This window comes from Macadamia integrifolia, chromosome 13 (assembly GCF_013358625.1).
Source record: "Macadamia integrifolia cultivar HAES 741 chromosome 13, SCU_Mint_v3, whole genome shotgun sequence".
NCBI classification, from domain to species: Eukaryota; Viridiplantae; Streptophyta; class Magnoliopsida; order Proteales; family Proteaceae; genus Macadamia; species Macadamia integrifolia.
In genome coordinates, this window is record NC_056569.1 from 22,024,406 (window position 1) to 22,039,347 (window position 14,942).

Genomic DNA, 14,942 nt, shown 5'->3' on the forward strand with positions numbered 1-14,942 from the left:
TGAAACGTCATCCTTTATATATAATCAATTGAATGCACTTGTTTTGTCATACCTTTTTCTCCTCTTTATATATGATATATTTTACATATTATTTATTTATAGTGTTTTATGCTTCAAAATTGTATTTCGCATATAAGCATTTCCTTGCGTATCTTCAGTGTAACTTGCATCTCTCCGATACAATATGATGTCTCTTAAAATCACCTTTTCAATACTGATACACTTTGAACCTTGCTAGTATGTATGAGGAGTGATTCAGCAAAGTTATAAGCCAATCAAACGGTTAGATTTGGAAAAAATCCAAGTACTAAAATAGCAGGTAGTTGCTAGAAACTCAAACTTAGCAATTAACAGAACAGTAACTAAACTCCAAGAAATAGCAACTAGCAAGTGGGTTTCAAAATTGAAACAATGCAGTATTTTAGTAACAAGGCTGAACAAAATTACAGGGTAAACCAGAATTTAGAAACTAGCAGAAAATAGAAAGTAATGGTAGGAGTAGTGCTGTAACAGCATCAAGGGAAGGCAGTGAACTGCCAATACAACTTGTGATTGATGGGAGTGAAAGTGGAAATATCAGCACTAGAACCTGATCCGAAAACTGAGTAGAAGACTAAGAGAAGTTGGTTAACAGCAAAGCAAGTTAGGGAGTAAAGAGATGCAGGAAAATAGTATGAGCAAGAATGGAGAGAAAACAACTATCTAACCTTGATTGAATGAAGGAATAGATAGAAGGATATGAACTAGGCTTCCCACAAGAACTGGACTAGTATCTCACCAGTCTTGGCGTCTCACAGAAAATAAACAAGCATAGGCTGTATTGAATGTCAAATCATGGGGGAGGAGTGGAGGACTTCTGCGTCTCTTATTTTTTACTTAAGAAAATAAACAAAAGAGGTAGGAAACCCCATGCGTGGAATATGGTATTCCTTACAACCTAAGCTTCTTCAAAATAGAAACCATCTCTAAACTTAACAGAATCGAAACTGCTACAGGCCTGGAATTATTTACTAGTATCCAGCCTTCTAGAAACTATCAAAAATTTTAAAAATTATAACTTAAAGAGGACTCCACAACCCATAGTATTAGTAAACCAAGGCTGAACCAAGGTTGGTTCAAACTAGACCAAAACCTGAATTAACCAGCGCTGCAAGCTTAAGGTTCAGCCTGTTTCTTCTTCCTCCCTCCTTCGCTGGTAAGTTAGGGCATGTTGATCTGGATCAATAATAATGTTATTCTATTTCTATTAGCTTAGTTGATATTTTGGTCACTGCATTTTATAGTATTGTTTTAAGAAAATGTTGTAGCAAGCACTCATTACCTGGCCAATAAAGAGATTCAAGCATATGGTTCCTTCTGCACACTTCTTTTACACTTCTCTGAATTTTCTGAAGCAGATATTGCTATTTTTGGAGCATCCATGGCAGGAGCCTGTGTTGGTTTTCTCATGCACAATCGGTACAAGGCATCAGTATTTATGGGCGATGTTGGATCACTGGCATTGGGTGGAGCATTAGCGGCAATGGCAACTTGCACAGGAATGTTCTTCCCATTATTTATTTCATCTGGAGTCTTTGTTCTGGAAGCATTATCAGTTATATTACAGGTATGCCATTTGCTATTATTTCTGTTTCAGTTATATTATAGGTCTGCCATTTGATTATATTTCTGTTTCATCTCTGTTTCTGAAGTCATATGATCAGTAATTTGGTAAATATCAGGTTTGAATTATTGTTAAGAATTTGATCAACAATATCGATATGGGGGATAAGAAAATATTGTTTAGGTTTTCATTTTTGTTTCTGTTTATAATGGCTAAAAAGTTTGGTATTTCACACATTGCATACTTACCAAAGATCCAGGTGAATTATGAGATTCAGATAAATTGTTCTGGAAATATTGACTTTGCTGCTAATGCTTGTCTCAACACTAGAAAACATGTCAAATTAATGGTATCCTTATCCAGAAGAACAACCATTTTAGAACGGGTAGGAAGTAATGGAAAGCTATGGCTTGCCACTACAAGCTGAAGCCAATGTACCAACTCCTACTCTAGAAGAGCTCATACACCTTTGATGTCTAATCCATAATCCTGGAAACTGTCTTTCTTTCTTTCCTTGAAAGCTAAAAACAAGTAAGGGGAAATAACTGTATGTGTATCTTTTTATCTGCAATGCATGGATGTCTTTTCTAAATACTTCTACTTTTATTGTCATCTACTACGGCCAGAGGGTTTAGACAATGGCATTAGTGAAAAAGGGGGAAAATAAAAGATGGAAAAATTTCTTATTCATTAGCAACTCCAGTAGGGTTGGAGCCAAATTTTAAATAATCTACTGATTAAGGCTTATCTGAAGTTTGAGAGAGAATTTTCTTCTCCAGCATTGACTCTGATATGGTCAGAGCTAAATTTAAAAAATAATATAAGTAGGACTTATCTGTAGTTTGAGAGAGGGGTGAGACTATTTTAGTTAAAAGTTATCATTCATCTTCTTCTCAGTTTCAAACTATGTGGTTTCTAGCCTTCCCCTCGTGACCAGACATCACTATCTTATATCCTGTTAGGGGCCTTCTTGCTATGTCTGAGTACATGAAATTCCCTACTCTTGCTAGTCATCCATTTCAATATCCTTATCCTCATCTAAGTATGCTTATTCTGTGATTGTGCTATTCCTTGATTGAATAAGTATCTTCCACCAAAAACGTGGCTATTCTTGTACTCATCTTGATTTTCTCTTCAGTTGATTCAAGTGTGTCATGGTCACTTCATTCACCAATCTTGATGTTTGCCTTGCCCTGCCGGGCCAAGCCCGTGTGGAGTAGCAGAGGACATAAGATTTTCCTGCAGATACATAAATATATACATTAGATCCATAAATGTCATTGTTCTTTAAGTTATAACTCAACCAAGCTGAGCCTTTACCCCATGTCCTAACTATGTGGGGTTGTGGCAATTTGCAGATATGATTAAAGAATAAAGGGTGTGTACCCACTGCACGAGGTTCCCGCCACTGTGGGGTCTAGGAAGGGTCATAATGTATGCAGCCTTACCTCCGCTTCGCAGAGAGACTGTTTCCCGACTCGAACCTGCAACCACTAGGTCGCGATGGAGCCTTACCGTTGCACCCAGTTATGCTGAATTATATGATTGAAAACAAATAAATAAATAAAATATAATGTAAGAGAAAAGGAAAAGAAAATAGAAATGTAAAGAGAAGAGAAGAAAAAGAGAAAGAAAGAGAGACCTGCGATTATGGAGCAAAGGGAGTCCCAATCAATTATATTGGAACTGCCCTCCTTCATTCATTAAATAGAATAGTTGCTATAAGTCCTACTAGGAATAGGAAATAACAAAATAGGAAACTAATACTAATTGCTAACTTCTAACTGTGTTCAGTCCTAATAGGACTAAGAAAACCCACATTCCTAATAGGACTAGGAATACGCAAGCCCACAGTCCTAATAGGACTAGGAAAACCCAAGGGAGTAGTATGCGACTTGCGTTAGACTCCTCCTTTTTCTCGATATAACCTTGGGTAGAGCCTATTAGGGGGGCAATGATCCATGTAGTTGAGCATCTCCTGACTTGTGTGGGCTGCACTTGCGTCTCTTTCCTCTTACTCTCATCTTTCACCCTTTCATTTCTCCCTTCCCCAACTCTGTGGATTTTTTTTCCTATTTCGTTGCCTTTCTTATGGATCCATGTAGCCGACCCCATTTAGTTGGGATAGGGCTGAGTTTGTTGTAAAATTCCAACCAAATTGCATAAGGGGGAAATAGAGCACTATTGAAAAGGAAAACCGTCCCACAAATTTTAAAAAAAGAAAGAAATTGGAATGGCACCTCTACCTTGGCACTACCCTAACACTAATGACAGCCAATAAAAAACAGAAAGCCCTTAGCTGTTCTAGATGTTCCTAATTCTCGCTGCTGTAAGTGCTCCATTACAGAATACTGGAAATGGCTGGAACACTTCAAGAGAATTCTCATGAATTGCTTCTTAATCATCAACCTCCCAATGGGCAGAAGAAACTCCCCCCCCCCCCCCCCTTCCCCTCCACACCCAACAGTGTAGAGAGAGAGGATCGCTTTTTCTCTCTTTCCTTTCACTGATGTTTCTGTCAGTGATGTTGGTCAAGCATTGAATAACAAATACTCCCCGTCACCTGATGACTGTCCCCTTCGAAATATCACAAAGTTTGTGTGGTGGGGGGAGAGGGGGGCTATCATAGCATTTATAATAGTCCTATGTTTTCACCTTACCTTTTGTTACTTTTTGAATCTCTTAGATTTAAATATCTTCTATTGCATGAGTTTCTGTAATCAATGGAAGGGGTAAAAATTGATAAAAATAAAATAAAAATTATTGCATCTTTTCATAAGGTGGACAGACATCTTGGGACATCCAAATATGGGAATAAGGACTATTTTTGCAGGGTAGAGGGAGTAGATAAATGCTAATCATGACTGGGTTGGATCAGGCTTAGTTGAATTCAACTTGGTATACAATATTATAGTAGTCAATAATGTATAACTTTATAAGATTCAAATTCAGTCCCTTGTATGCTTTAGATTGAAAAACCATTTAAATTATATTTTTACGCCCTTTGGTAAGTATGAAATTCCCGGGTTGGATCATAGTAGGTTGGGTTTGGCTTGAATTATTATGTCAGCAGGAATGGTGTCCCATAATCTGAACACAAACTTTCTTACTAGGTTCTAATTCACTTGCTTCTGCACTGAAGTCCCTCTAACCCCTAGATAAGACCCTTGAATAGTTATTTTGTACAAATATGCATGTTATATGGAATAAATTGTTACTTTTGAACATAATATATCGAAGTGGTTTTCCTACATTGACGTTGAGGAAAGAATCTCCTTATGGGGTACCCACAGCTGCCATATGGCAGGGCAGTTTGGGCTGATCACACATCAAATTTCAGACAAATCTGATTTTGCCAAGTGCACAAAAAGAACAAAGATTGAAAATTTTGGGACTAGCAAGAGTGCACAGGACTAAAGTAGGGGGTGGGGTGCATGGACATATATGGGATGGTAAATAATTGAATTGTAAGCTGAAATTGACATGCAGCAAATTCAGACCATTCCACAAATATCCAATGGTCTTTTTTTCTGTATTTCTCTTCCAAGTGGCAAACTAGATGTGCCCGTTAAGGAGGTTCTCTCCTAAATGGCTGTGAAAGCTTCTTCGCAAAATATTATCTTCTAAGATTCTGTGGATATGCTGACCATTCATCTTAACTTCTCCCTCTTGTGATTCATCTTAACTTCTCCCTCATGTGATTCATCTCAACTTCTCCCTCATGTGATCTTGAGCGATTATGCCTCAAGAGAAAAAGCTGAGTATACTCTACATTGCTTCCTGATGCTATTTTTTCCCCATTAATCCTTTATCATAACGGCTATTTGTTAGGAGATAGTGAGTTACAGAGTTTGATTTAGTTGTGAAAGTTTCAGATCTTCATTTTCAGTTGCAGTGTTCTTTGTGCTTTACTTTCTTGTCACCTTTTCTTTATTTGAAAATAGTGTATTATGGATCAGGTATCCCACTTCAAGATGACCAAACGCTTATATGGAGCTGGCCGCCGCTTGTTCAGGATGTCACCCCTGCATCACCACCTTGAGCTATGTGGAATTAGAGAACAATTTATTGTTACAATGGCTTATTTTATATCGAGCGCCTTAGCCATATTGGCTGGGTACGTGGGTCTAGTTTCAGCATAAATGCCAATAACCTTTGTTTTGCATTGGACATCTCTCTCTCTCTCTCTCTCTCTCACATCCGCACTGCACAAATTCTTTTGTGGAGCCGCAGGTCCTCCCTGGTATGGATGCACTGAAAATTAATATTGCAGTAGTTTTTCCTGGAAATGAGCGGGTGTTGTGGGAGAAGCGTATCAAAACTGACGCTTAAAAACTCTAGATCTCCTGAAATCCTCGGTTTCTTTTGTAATGTGATGATGTGTGAAGCTTGGAAGACAAAAATGACCAAGATATCCAAGTTTGAACTCAATTGAGTGCAAAGAGCAAGCGAAAAGAGCAAAAAAGCAAAAGAAAGAGCCTGCAATTTGACCTCTATTGTCTCCCATTAGTGGCAGATTAAAGGCTTGAAAAGGGAAAATATCCATGTGTCTAACGCTTAATAGGGGTCTTTTAGTAAAATAGTTTGGAGGTTATTAACTTTTTTTCTACTCTTTTTTTTGGGGGGGGGGGGGGTGAGGGGGTGGTTTAAAAGAGGTTATTAACCAGTAATGGTTGGATTTTGGGCTGTTTTGTTAAGAGGGAACTGTTCACAATAACTCAATAAAGTCCTTGCATTGGTGTAGGGGCCGCCATGCCCCCAAATTGAGCTCTTACTCTATTTCTTCTGTAGTTTCAGCCATTTAAATCAATAGAAAATGATGTGTGGGATAATTTTAATCATTTGATAGAGGAGTATCTTAATTAATCATGTGTTTAAGTTTCAAATAACAAATCAATCCTTCATGCATTTTTTGTGTTCTAAACGTCCAAATCTTGGCAAAGATTGGGAGCATGTGGAATATGCATTTTGGTGTAATGCTATTATGCTGAAATTGATCATATCCCGAGTCAATGGTAATATGTACAATATCAACATATAATTTGGATTGCAGTTAAGCTAACTTGTAGCATATTTAAGGCTATCCAATCACTTTTCTAGATGGGTCATGTGTGAAACAAATCAGTTTGATTTTCGTTTCATAATCTAAATTTTTTTTCTTAATTAGTTTGATTAGGTTTTGGTTTCAGTCATGAAACCATTGATCTGTATAAAATTGAATCAAATTATTCATTTTCGAATTGAACTGATCTGAACTGAATTACCTTTGGGCTCTTTGATGCTTTAATCAATGTGGATGAAAAGTTGTATTCCTTTTTAATGTTTGGAAAGAGCTTGATGAATCATAATCCTAACAAATAAGGGTTTTTTGTTGGTGAAGAAATAAAGAGTTGGCCCAAACACCTAAAATATAAAATTGAATCAACATTGAATAGTGAACTGAATAAAGACCAAATCAAAATTGAATCAATTCGATTTGATTCAAGTTTAGAAAATAAACTCACATCCGGTTTCAAGACCAACACTTCTTAAAGGTCACAACAAGATCCGTTTGATTAGAATCATGCATGTACGGACGATGGTACCACACCCATACCATTTTTTTTTTTTTTTTTTCCATTTATCTCCCTCAATCACTATTTGTGAAAGATAACAAGTGTCTCTCTCATCAGTTTCTTTGTGGGGGGGTTGGGTTCCGAAGACCTAAACCTGAAAGGCTGAAACATTGTCTCTAGTCTCTACGTACCTCTGGTTTCCCTAATTCCCAATAGGGCAGGGCCCGTATAAAGAGAGAAAAGACCTGAAGAGAAGCAAGGACGGGGTCAGACAGAGGAAGCACTGGTTGGCCAGATGTGGTCCTGTGGATGCATTGGGGGAGCAGAACGGCAGAACCTACCCGGGGCCCAGCACCCTCAGAAACGATATTAGAGGTCCTCGGTTTAGGACCTGATTCGGACTCTCTTTAAATCTCCCCCCCTTGTCACCTCATCCTTGTTTTCCCGCTTGCAAGGATTCCTGATTAATCTATAGTCTATACTAATCTCTCTCATTCCTTCTTACATTTCCCCAAAAAATTTCTCACTTTGGTACAAGACCAACTTTCCTCTGGCCATGGACTCGATATGGAGCACGTTAGCACCCGCAACTGATCACCTTCATTGCCTTTTATGATACTTTTAGAGCAAATTATTTACCTGAGGAAGAAGCAAACTCTCCCTGGTCCTCCCTTTGTGTTTGCTTTTCTGGGTAACTCAATTTCTCTGGTTCGCAACCCAACCAAGTTCTAGGACCTCCAATGTTCTAGTACGTAGCTGGAGCTGTGCCTACCTATGGTTGCTAGAAGAAGAAGAAGAAGAAGAATCAAATAATCAGCTCAATAAAGGGAGTTGTGCCTTCTTCTGAATAGAGAGAACAAATGCAGGATAATCGATGACTCTTTCCATTCCTTTACTGAATAAATAACATTTGACTTTTGAACTCCACATCACCCCACTACTAACCAACTCCTATCTACCAACTTAATTAATAGATTCCTCTACTAATCAACTCCTACCAAGACACTTTAATCATTAAAACAAAACATAACTACCCAGCACACACAATTTAATCTCCCCAAATCCTACGTGGAGCATGGTACGTATCATCCCTTCCCACCTAAGGAACGGTCTTGTCCTCAAGACAGAATTCAAGAAACTGTGACTTGATGACAGAGAGGTCTTCCCATGTGGCATCTGTTGGGGATGTACCATTCCAATGAATCAGTGCTTGTGAATTCCCCTTATGCTGCCTATACTCTAGTACTGCTTGAGGGCGAGGATGAATGGTGTATGTGTCCTCATGAACTACTGGAAGTTCATGCTGAACAGGAGTGTCTTCTCCTATCTTCCTCTTGAGTTGCGAGACATGAAAGACGGGGTGACTACGTGCATCAGCTGGAAGGTCAAGCTAATAGGGCAATACGCTGTAAGACTTTATAAGGACCAAAGAACTTGGGAGATAATTTTAAATTCCTGCGAAATGACATTGAGGATTGTCGGTATGGTTGAAGCCTTAAATAAACCCAATCTCCCACTTGAAACTCTCTTTCCTTGTGGTGCTTGTCATACACCCGCTTCATGCGATTATGTGCTTCCTGCAAATTGTGTTTGAGCTGCTTAAGCATGTGATCACGATCCTTCAGTTGTTGTTCCACTGATTCAACCCTTGCTGTTCCTGGAATGTAAGTAAGTAAGGTAGGTGGGGAACGGCCATAGACCAACTCGAAGGGGGTGGCCTTAGCTGCTAAGTGCCACCCTGTATTGTAACAATACTCAGCCCAAGACAACCACTTGCCCCATTCCTTCAGACTAGAGCTGCAAAAACACCGAAGATACATCTCCAATGTTCGGTTAACAACCTCACTTTGACCGTCGGTTTGGGGGTGATATGCTGAACTGTAGTTGAACTTGGTGCCATTGAGGTTGAACAACTCTGCCCGAAATTTGCTTGTAAAGGTAGGGTCCCTGTCGCAGACTATTGATCTAGGCATTCCATGAAGCTTGAATATTTGGTCAAAGAATACCTGTGCAACCCTAGTAGCAGTGTAGGGATGAGATAAGGCTATGAAATGGGCGTATTTAGTTAATCTGTCAACCACCACATACAATACTGATTTCCCCTTTGAATTAGGCAACCCTTCTATAAAATCCATAGATATGTCTTCCCAAATCTGAGAGGGAATAGGTAGGGGCTGCAAAAGGCCGGCTGGAGAGGTGTGCTCTAATTTGTGACGTTGACAAGTGTCACATTCAGTAATTTCCTTCCTAACTCGAGATCTCATTACTTGCCAATAAAAGGAATTTCTGATTCAGTGGAGTGTTTTGTGGAATCCTTCATGTGTGCTACCATGGAACTGCCCTATAATATCTCCAATTAAGAAAGAATCTTTATCCAAATAAATTCTCCCCTTAAAAAAGATTAATCCTTCCTTAAATTCCCATGGTCCCACGGCTTCTCCTTCCTTAATTCTGTTAATCAATCCTAGTAAATTGGAATTGGATTGGGTGTCTTCCTTGATTGCATCAACCCAATGTGGAATAGGATGGGAAATGGCAGCCAACCCACCTTGTAACTCGGCCTCGCCACCTGAATTATCCCTCCTTGAGAGGGCATCTGCTACCACATTTTCTCTTCCCTTCTTGTATTCAATTACAAAATCATAGCTCATCAATTTATATAGCCATTTTTGTTGGGCTTCCGATATGATTTTTTGACTCCACAAGTATTGCAAACTTCTTTGGTCGGTCCTCACCACAAATTGCCTTCCTAAAAGGTAGGAATGCCCTTTTTTTACAGCCAATACCAACGCAAGCATTTCCTTTTCATAGGTGGATAGCAACAAACTCCTTCCTTGTAAGGATTTGCTAAAGAAGGCAATCGGTCTTTCTTTAGCTAATACAGCTCCTAAACCTGATCCACACGCATCACATTCCACAATGAACCGCTTAGAGAAGTCAGGTAAGGCTAAGACAGGTGCTTCAGTCATAGCCCGTTTCAACTTGTGGAATGCCTCCTCAGTTGCTATGTCCATTTGAAAGAGTCCTTCTTGAGCATGTTGGTGAGGGGACCAGCAATTTTACCATAGTTCTGTATGAACTTACGGTAATACCCCGTCAAGCCCAGAAATCCTCGCATCGCCTTGGGGGTTTTTGGTAGTGGCCAATCGGTCATGGCTGAAATCTTATCAGGATCCACAGCAACTCCCGATTCTGATATAATATGATATTGCACTGAAGATTGACCGAATTGGCATTTCTCTTTTTTAACAAATAACTTGTTAGCTCTTAAAATGGCCAAGGTCATCTCTAGATGCTTGATATGATCTTCCCATGAATGACTATAAATTAAGATGTCGTCAAAGAATACTAAAATGAACTTTCGCAAGTGATTTCGAAATACCTGATTCATGAGAGATTGAAATGTTGATGGTGCATTGGTCAGACCGAACGGCATGACCAAGAATTCATAGTGGTCGTGGTGTGTCTTGAAGGCTGTTTTAGCAATATCCCATGGCACCACACGAATCTGATGATATCTGGATCGCAAATCAAGCTTAGAAAACACACAGGCCCCATGTAGCTCGTCCAAGAGTTCATCTATTACAGGAATAGGAAATCGGTCCTTGATTGTGGCCGAGTTCAGTGCTCGATAGTCCACACACATTCTCCAACTCCCGTCATGTTTTTTGACTAGTATAACTGGTGAAGAATAAGGACTGTTACTAGACCGAATTACCCCTGAAGATAACATCTCTTTTACCAACCGTTTGATTTCCACCTTTTGATAATATGGGTACCGATAAGGCTTAACACATACCAGACTGCAGCCCGGCTTCAAGGGAATTTGATGATCATGTTCGCATATAGGTGGCAATCCTTGGGGTTCCACAAATAGATCCTGATACACATCCAATATCGGTTGCAATTGAGGTGGATGAGGTATCTCCTTACTTGTGGATGATGCTGATCTTATGTAGTTGAGTTGAAGCACAATTCTTTGAGAACTTTTAGGGAGCAACTGGATTAGTTGCATGTCTCCAACAACTTCACTTCCTTCCACGTTTCTTCCTTGGAGTTTGACTTCCTTCCCATTAATATTGAAGCTCATCCTCAATTTAGAAAAATCCCAAACGATAGGTCCAAGTGTCGTTAGCCATTGAGCTCCTAATATGATTTAATACCCTTCAAAAGACAGAATGTAGAAACCACCTCTATAGGGATTCCTTGAAGGGTGAGCTTTATGTTGGAGCACCGGTCAGGGCTGGATAATCTCTCCCCCGACGCCACCATTACCACGAATTTGTTGCTTTGGTCAAGAGGAAGCCCAATCCTTCTCGCGAGTGACTCGTTCATGAAGTTGTGAGTACTTCTAGAGTCTATCAAGACAATGGTTGAAATGCATCCAACTGAACCCTGAACTTGCATTGTTTGTGGCACACGCATTCCGCACATAGCATGAATAGAGATTTCATGCATCTCTTGCATCTCCTTAACCTCTGTTTCCATCGATTCCATTCCTTCAGCCTCCCCTTCATCGTAGAGACCTTCTACTACAAATAGTCTCTTACAACGATGTCCGGGCAAGAAACGCTCATTGCAATTATAGCAAAGCCCCTTAGATATTCTTTCTTGGATTTTAGTAGGGGTCAATCTGTTTACTGGTAGGGATGAGCTGGTGACATTAGGTTCTTTAGGAGGGGAAACCCCTTTTTTTACCTCAGATATGGAAGTGACTCTTCGCTGTTGCATCATATTACGAGATTCATATAGTCGTGCCAACCCGATTGCCTCAGATAAGGAGGTGGGTCGCCTAGCCATTACGTCGGGTCGGATGCTGTCCTTAAGTCCACTAAGGAAGCAACTAACCTGACGCTGAGGAGATAATGGCCCAACCTTTGAGAGCAATTTTTCAAACTGTGTTTGATAACTTCGAACAGTACCAGTTTGCTGCAATTTTGTCAACTCGGCAAAAAAGTCTTGAAATTGTGAAGGTCCATACCTTGCATGCAGCCCATTGCAAAATCGTTGCCAAGTTAATTCCTTTTCTTCTTGACGGAACAATTGGTACCACAGCTGCGCCTCTCCTTCCAAATGAAATGATGCGAGCGCTACCCGTTCTTCATAAGGAGTTTGATGGAATTGGAAGAATTGTTCCACGCGACAAACCCAGCTGGTAGTATCTTCTTCACCATTGAAACGAGGGAAATCAAGCTTGACAGATTTGGGAGTGAAGGATTGTGATGACCCTGGTTATCGACTGCCAAACGCTCTCCCCGATCGATCTTCATGAACCTGTGGTGGAATGAAAGAATTCTCCTCTTCACATTCCAGTTGATTTGATCGCGAGTTCAGTTTTTCAAGTACCTCATTCAACTTGCTCATGATCACATTTTTTCCTTCAGAGAGAGATTCAACTTGTTCCTCGAGCTTATCCACCCGCTGGTCCATGTTCCTGCTCTGATACCAAGATGGTACGTAACTGGAGCTGTGCCTACCTATGGTTGCAACAAGAAGAAGAAGAAGAAGAAGAAGAAGAAGAAGAAGAATCAAACAATCAGCTCAATAAAGGGAGCTGTGCCTTCTTCTCAACAGAGAGAACAAATGCAGGATGATCGATGACTCTTTCCATTCCTTTACTGAATAAATAACATTTGACTTTTGAACTCCACATCACCCCACTACTAACCAACTCCTATCTACCAACTTAATTAATAGATTCCTCTACTAATCAACTCCTACCAAGACACTTTAATCACTAATACATTCTTAACAAAACATAACTATCCAGCACACAATTTATTCTCCCCAAATCCTACGTGGAGCATGGTACGTATCATGTTCCTTTGCTAAATCCACCCCTTTGGGCATCTCCGCCAACTACATCATCAGCAACTTCATCGTCTTTATCCGAAGCTCCGAGCTTTCTCACAAAATCTTGGCCAATGTTCCTCCTGATGCCTTCCACCTCATCGGCCATCCTTTCGGTAAACTACATCATCGGTAGCTTCATCCATTTGCCAGAAGAGTTCATCGGACGACTATAAACGGAAACCTCACTAGTAGGAATGGTAGTGCTAGCGAATCAGGCTCCGCCCGACCATTCACATTGGAAGTAAGCTCTCAACAGATCATCGACAGAGACCCCTCTAGTAGGAAAGATAGGAATATTGATTGAATCAAGTGTTATGCATAAAAAATTCAATCAACAATAACTTGGGAATGAAGAATTAAAGACACGCATGCTTAAAAGGAAGCTCCGTCTTTCGATGTTGACCGTCCTTATCTTCTACTCCACTGGACCGTGGATCATCACCCAAATTTCCTTCCTTACGATTTTCTTTTGCGAACTCTGTAGATCTGGGATATGTGCTTTCTTTGGGCAGTTTCTGTTTCGGTTAACCTTGCAATTTCTCTGGTATAAAATATTTTCTGTCCCTAGCAGTGAGATTGCAGGCTTGGGCATCGATCAGGAGGGAGCGCAGTGTGATCATTTGTCACCTTCTTTGTCTGGGTGCGAGGACTGCGGACAAGAGATGGCAATTCAGAATCAACTCTTTCAGCGCATGCCCGTGTGTTGGATTTTATGACGAGTTGGATTTGAGCTGTCGCCTCTAATGGGTAATGTAGGAGCTAGATCCTCATTTGGCACCCCATATGTGTAAGAGCTGGGCACAGAAAATTGGAGCATGCTTGAAAGCAGTGATTAGATTTTCGCCTCATTGTGAGGGGTGGGACAATCATTTTGCCTTACCCTGTCCTATTATACAAACATAAGAATGTGCAATCACCATTGTGCCCCTCCTGGCTCATGTGCATTGGGAAGGCCGCTCGTGGAGAAAAAATACTGCCTCGTTACTATTATATTATAGGTGAAAGGACAGGTATGCTAGCGTAGTACCTAGGAATTAGGAATGCTAGCTGCATTTTGACCGTAGGATTTGATCAACATGAATTGAACCGTTGGATAGAGAGAAGATAAACAAATTTTCAATTCACGGTTGCAACACCTTTACTCTCTCTCTCTATCTCTCTCTCTCCTCGCCGGAAAAAATCATTCATTCATCGGATCTAGCCGGAGAAAGCAAAGTAGTTAGCACCGCCGCTGTTGATGGACCGCAGCCGCTGCCGCTGCCACTTCCGAGGTCGAAGAAAGCTCAGAGGGAGGGGGAGAGAGAGAGGAACAACAAAAACCAGAAAAAGAAGAAGAAGAAGAAGAGAATTGAGCTCAACCTGGGCATGTTCCGTACTGAAACTCACACCAAACGCTGCCGCTGCCGACTTGTTCGGTGCTCTTTTTCTCTCACCAAAGGGCCAAAGGAATGGGGATCTGCCGCAGCCGCAGCTGCAGCCGCTGTCGAGGTCGAAGAAAGCTCAGAAGGAGGGGGAGAGAGAGAGGAACCGCAACCGTTGCCGCAGCCGCTGCCGAGGTAGAAGAAAGCTCAGAGGGAGGGGGAAAGAGAGAGGAACAGTAAAAACCAGAAAAAAGAAGAAGAAGAAGAAGAAGAAGAAGAAGAAAAAGAAGAAGAAGAAGAGAACTGAGCTCAACCTGCTCGGGGGAGAGAGGGAGTAACAAAAAACCAAAAAAAAAAAAAAAAAAGAGAGTGTAACGCTACCGGAGTCAGAGCTGGTGAGGAAAAGGGGAAGGAATACCATGGAGCGGCAATATTGAGTAAGTTTTGTACGACAAAAATTACAAACGGATGAGATCTTTTATCTTTCATCTGACGGCCACTATTCGCTAGCATACCTAATTCCTAGGTACTGTGCTAGCATACCTACCCCTCTCTCTATATTATAGGGGC

General features: G+C 40.6%; 1 protein-coding gene across 2 annotated transcripts in view; it reads left to right on the forward strand.

The window, feature by feature from the left end:
• The window catches only part of LOC122059596 (phospho-N-acetylmuramoyl-pentapeptide-transferase homolog), a 72,778-nt gene extending 67,010 nt beyond the window's left edge, over positions 1-5,768 (forward strand). For both annotated transcript variants that reach the window (XM_042622480.1, XM_042622479.1), the window contains 2 exons: positions 1,398-1,606; positions 5,563-5,768. In XM_042622480.1, the coding sequence (XP_042478414.1) occupies positions 1,398-1,606; positions 5,563-5,745 (392 nt within the window). In that variant the 3' untranslated portion in view covers positions 5,746-5,768. The remainder of the gene's footprint in view (positions 1-1,397; positions 1,607-5,562) is intronic.
• The last annotated feature ends 9,174 nt before the right edge of the window (positions 5,769-14,942 follow it).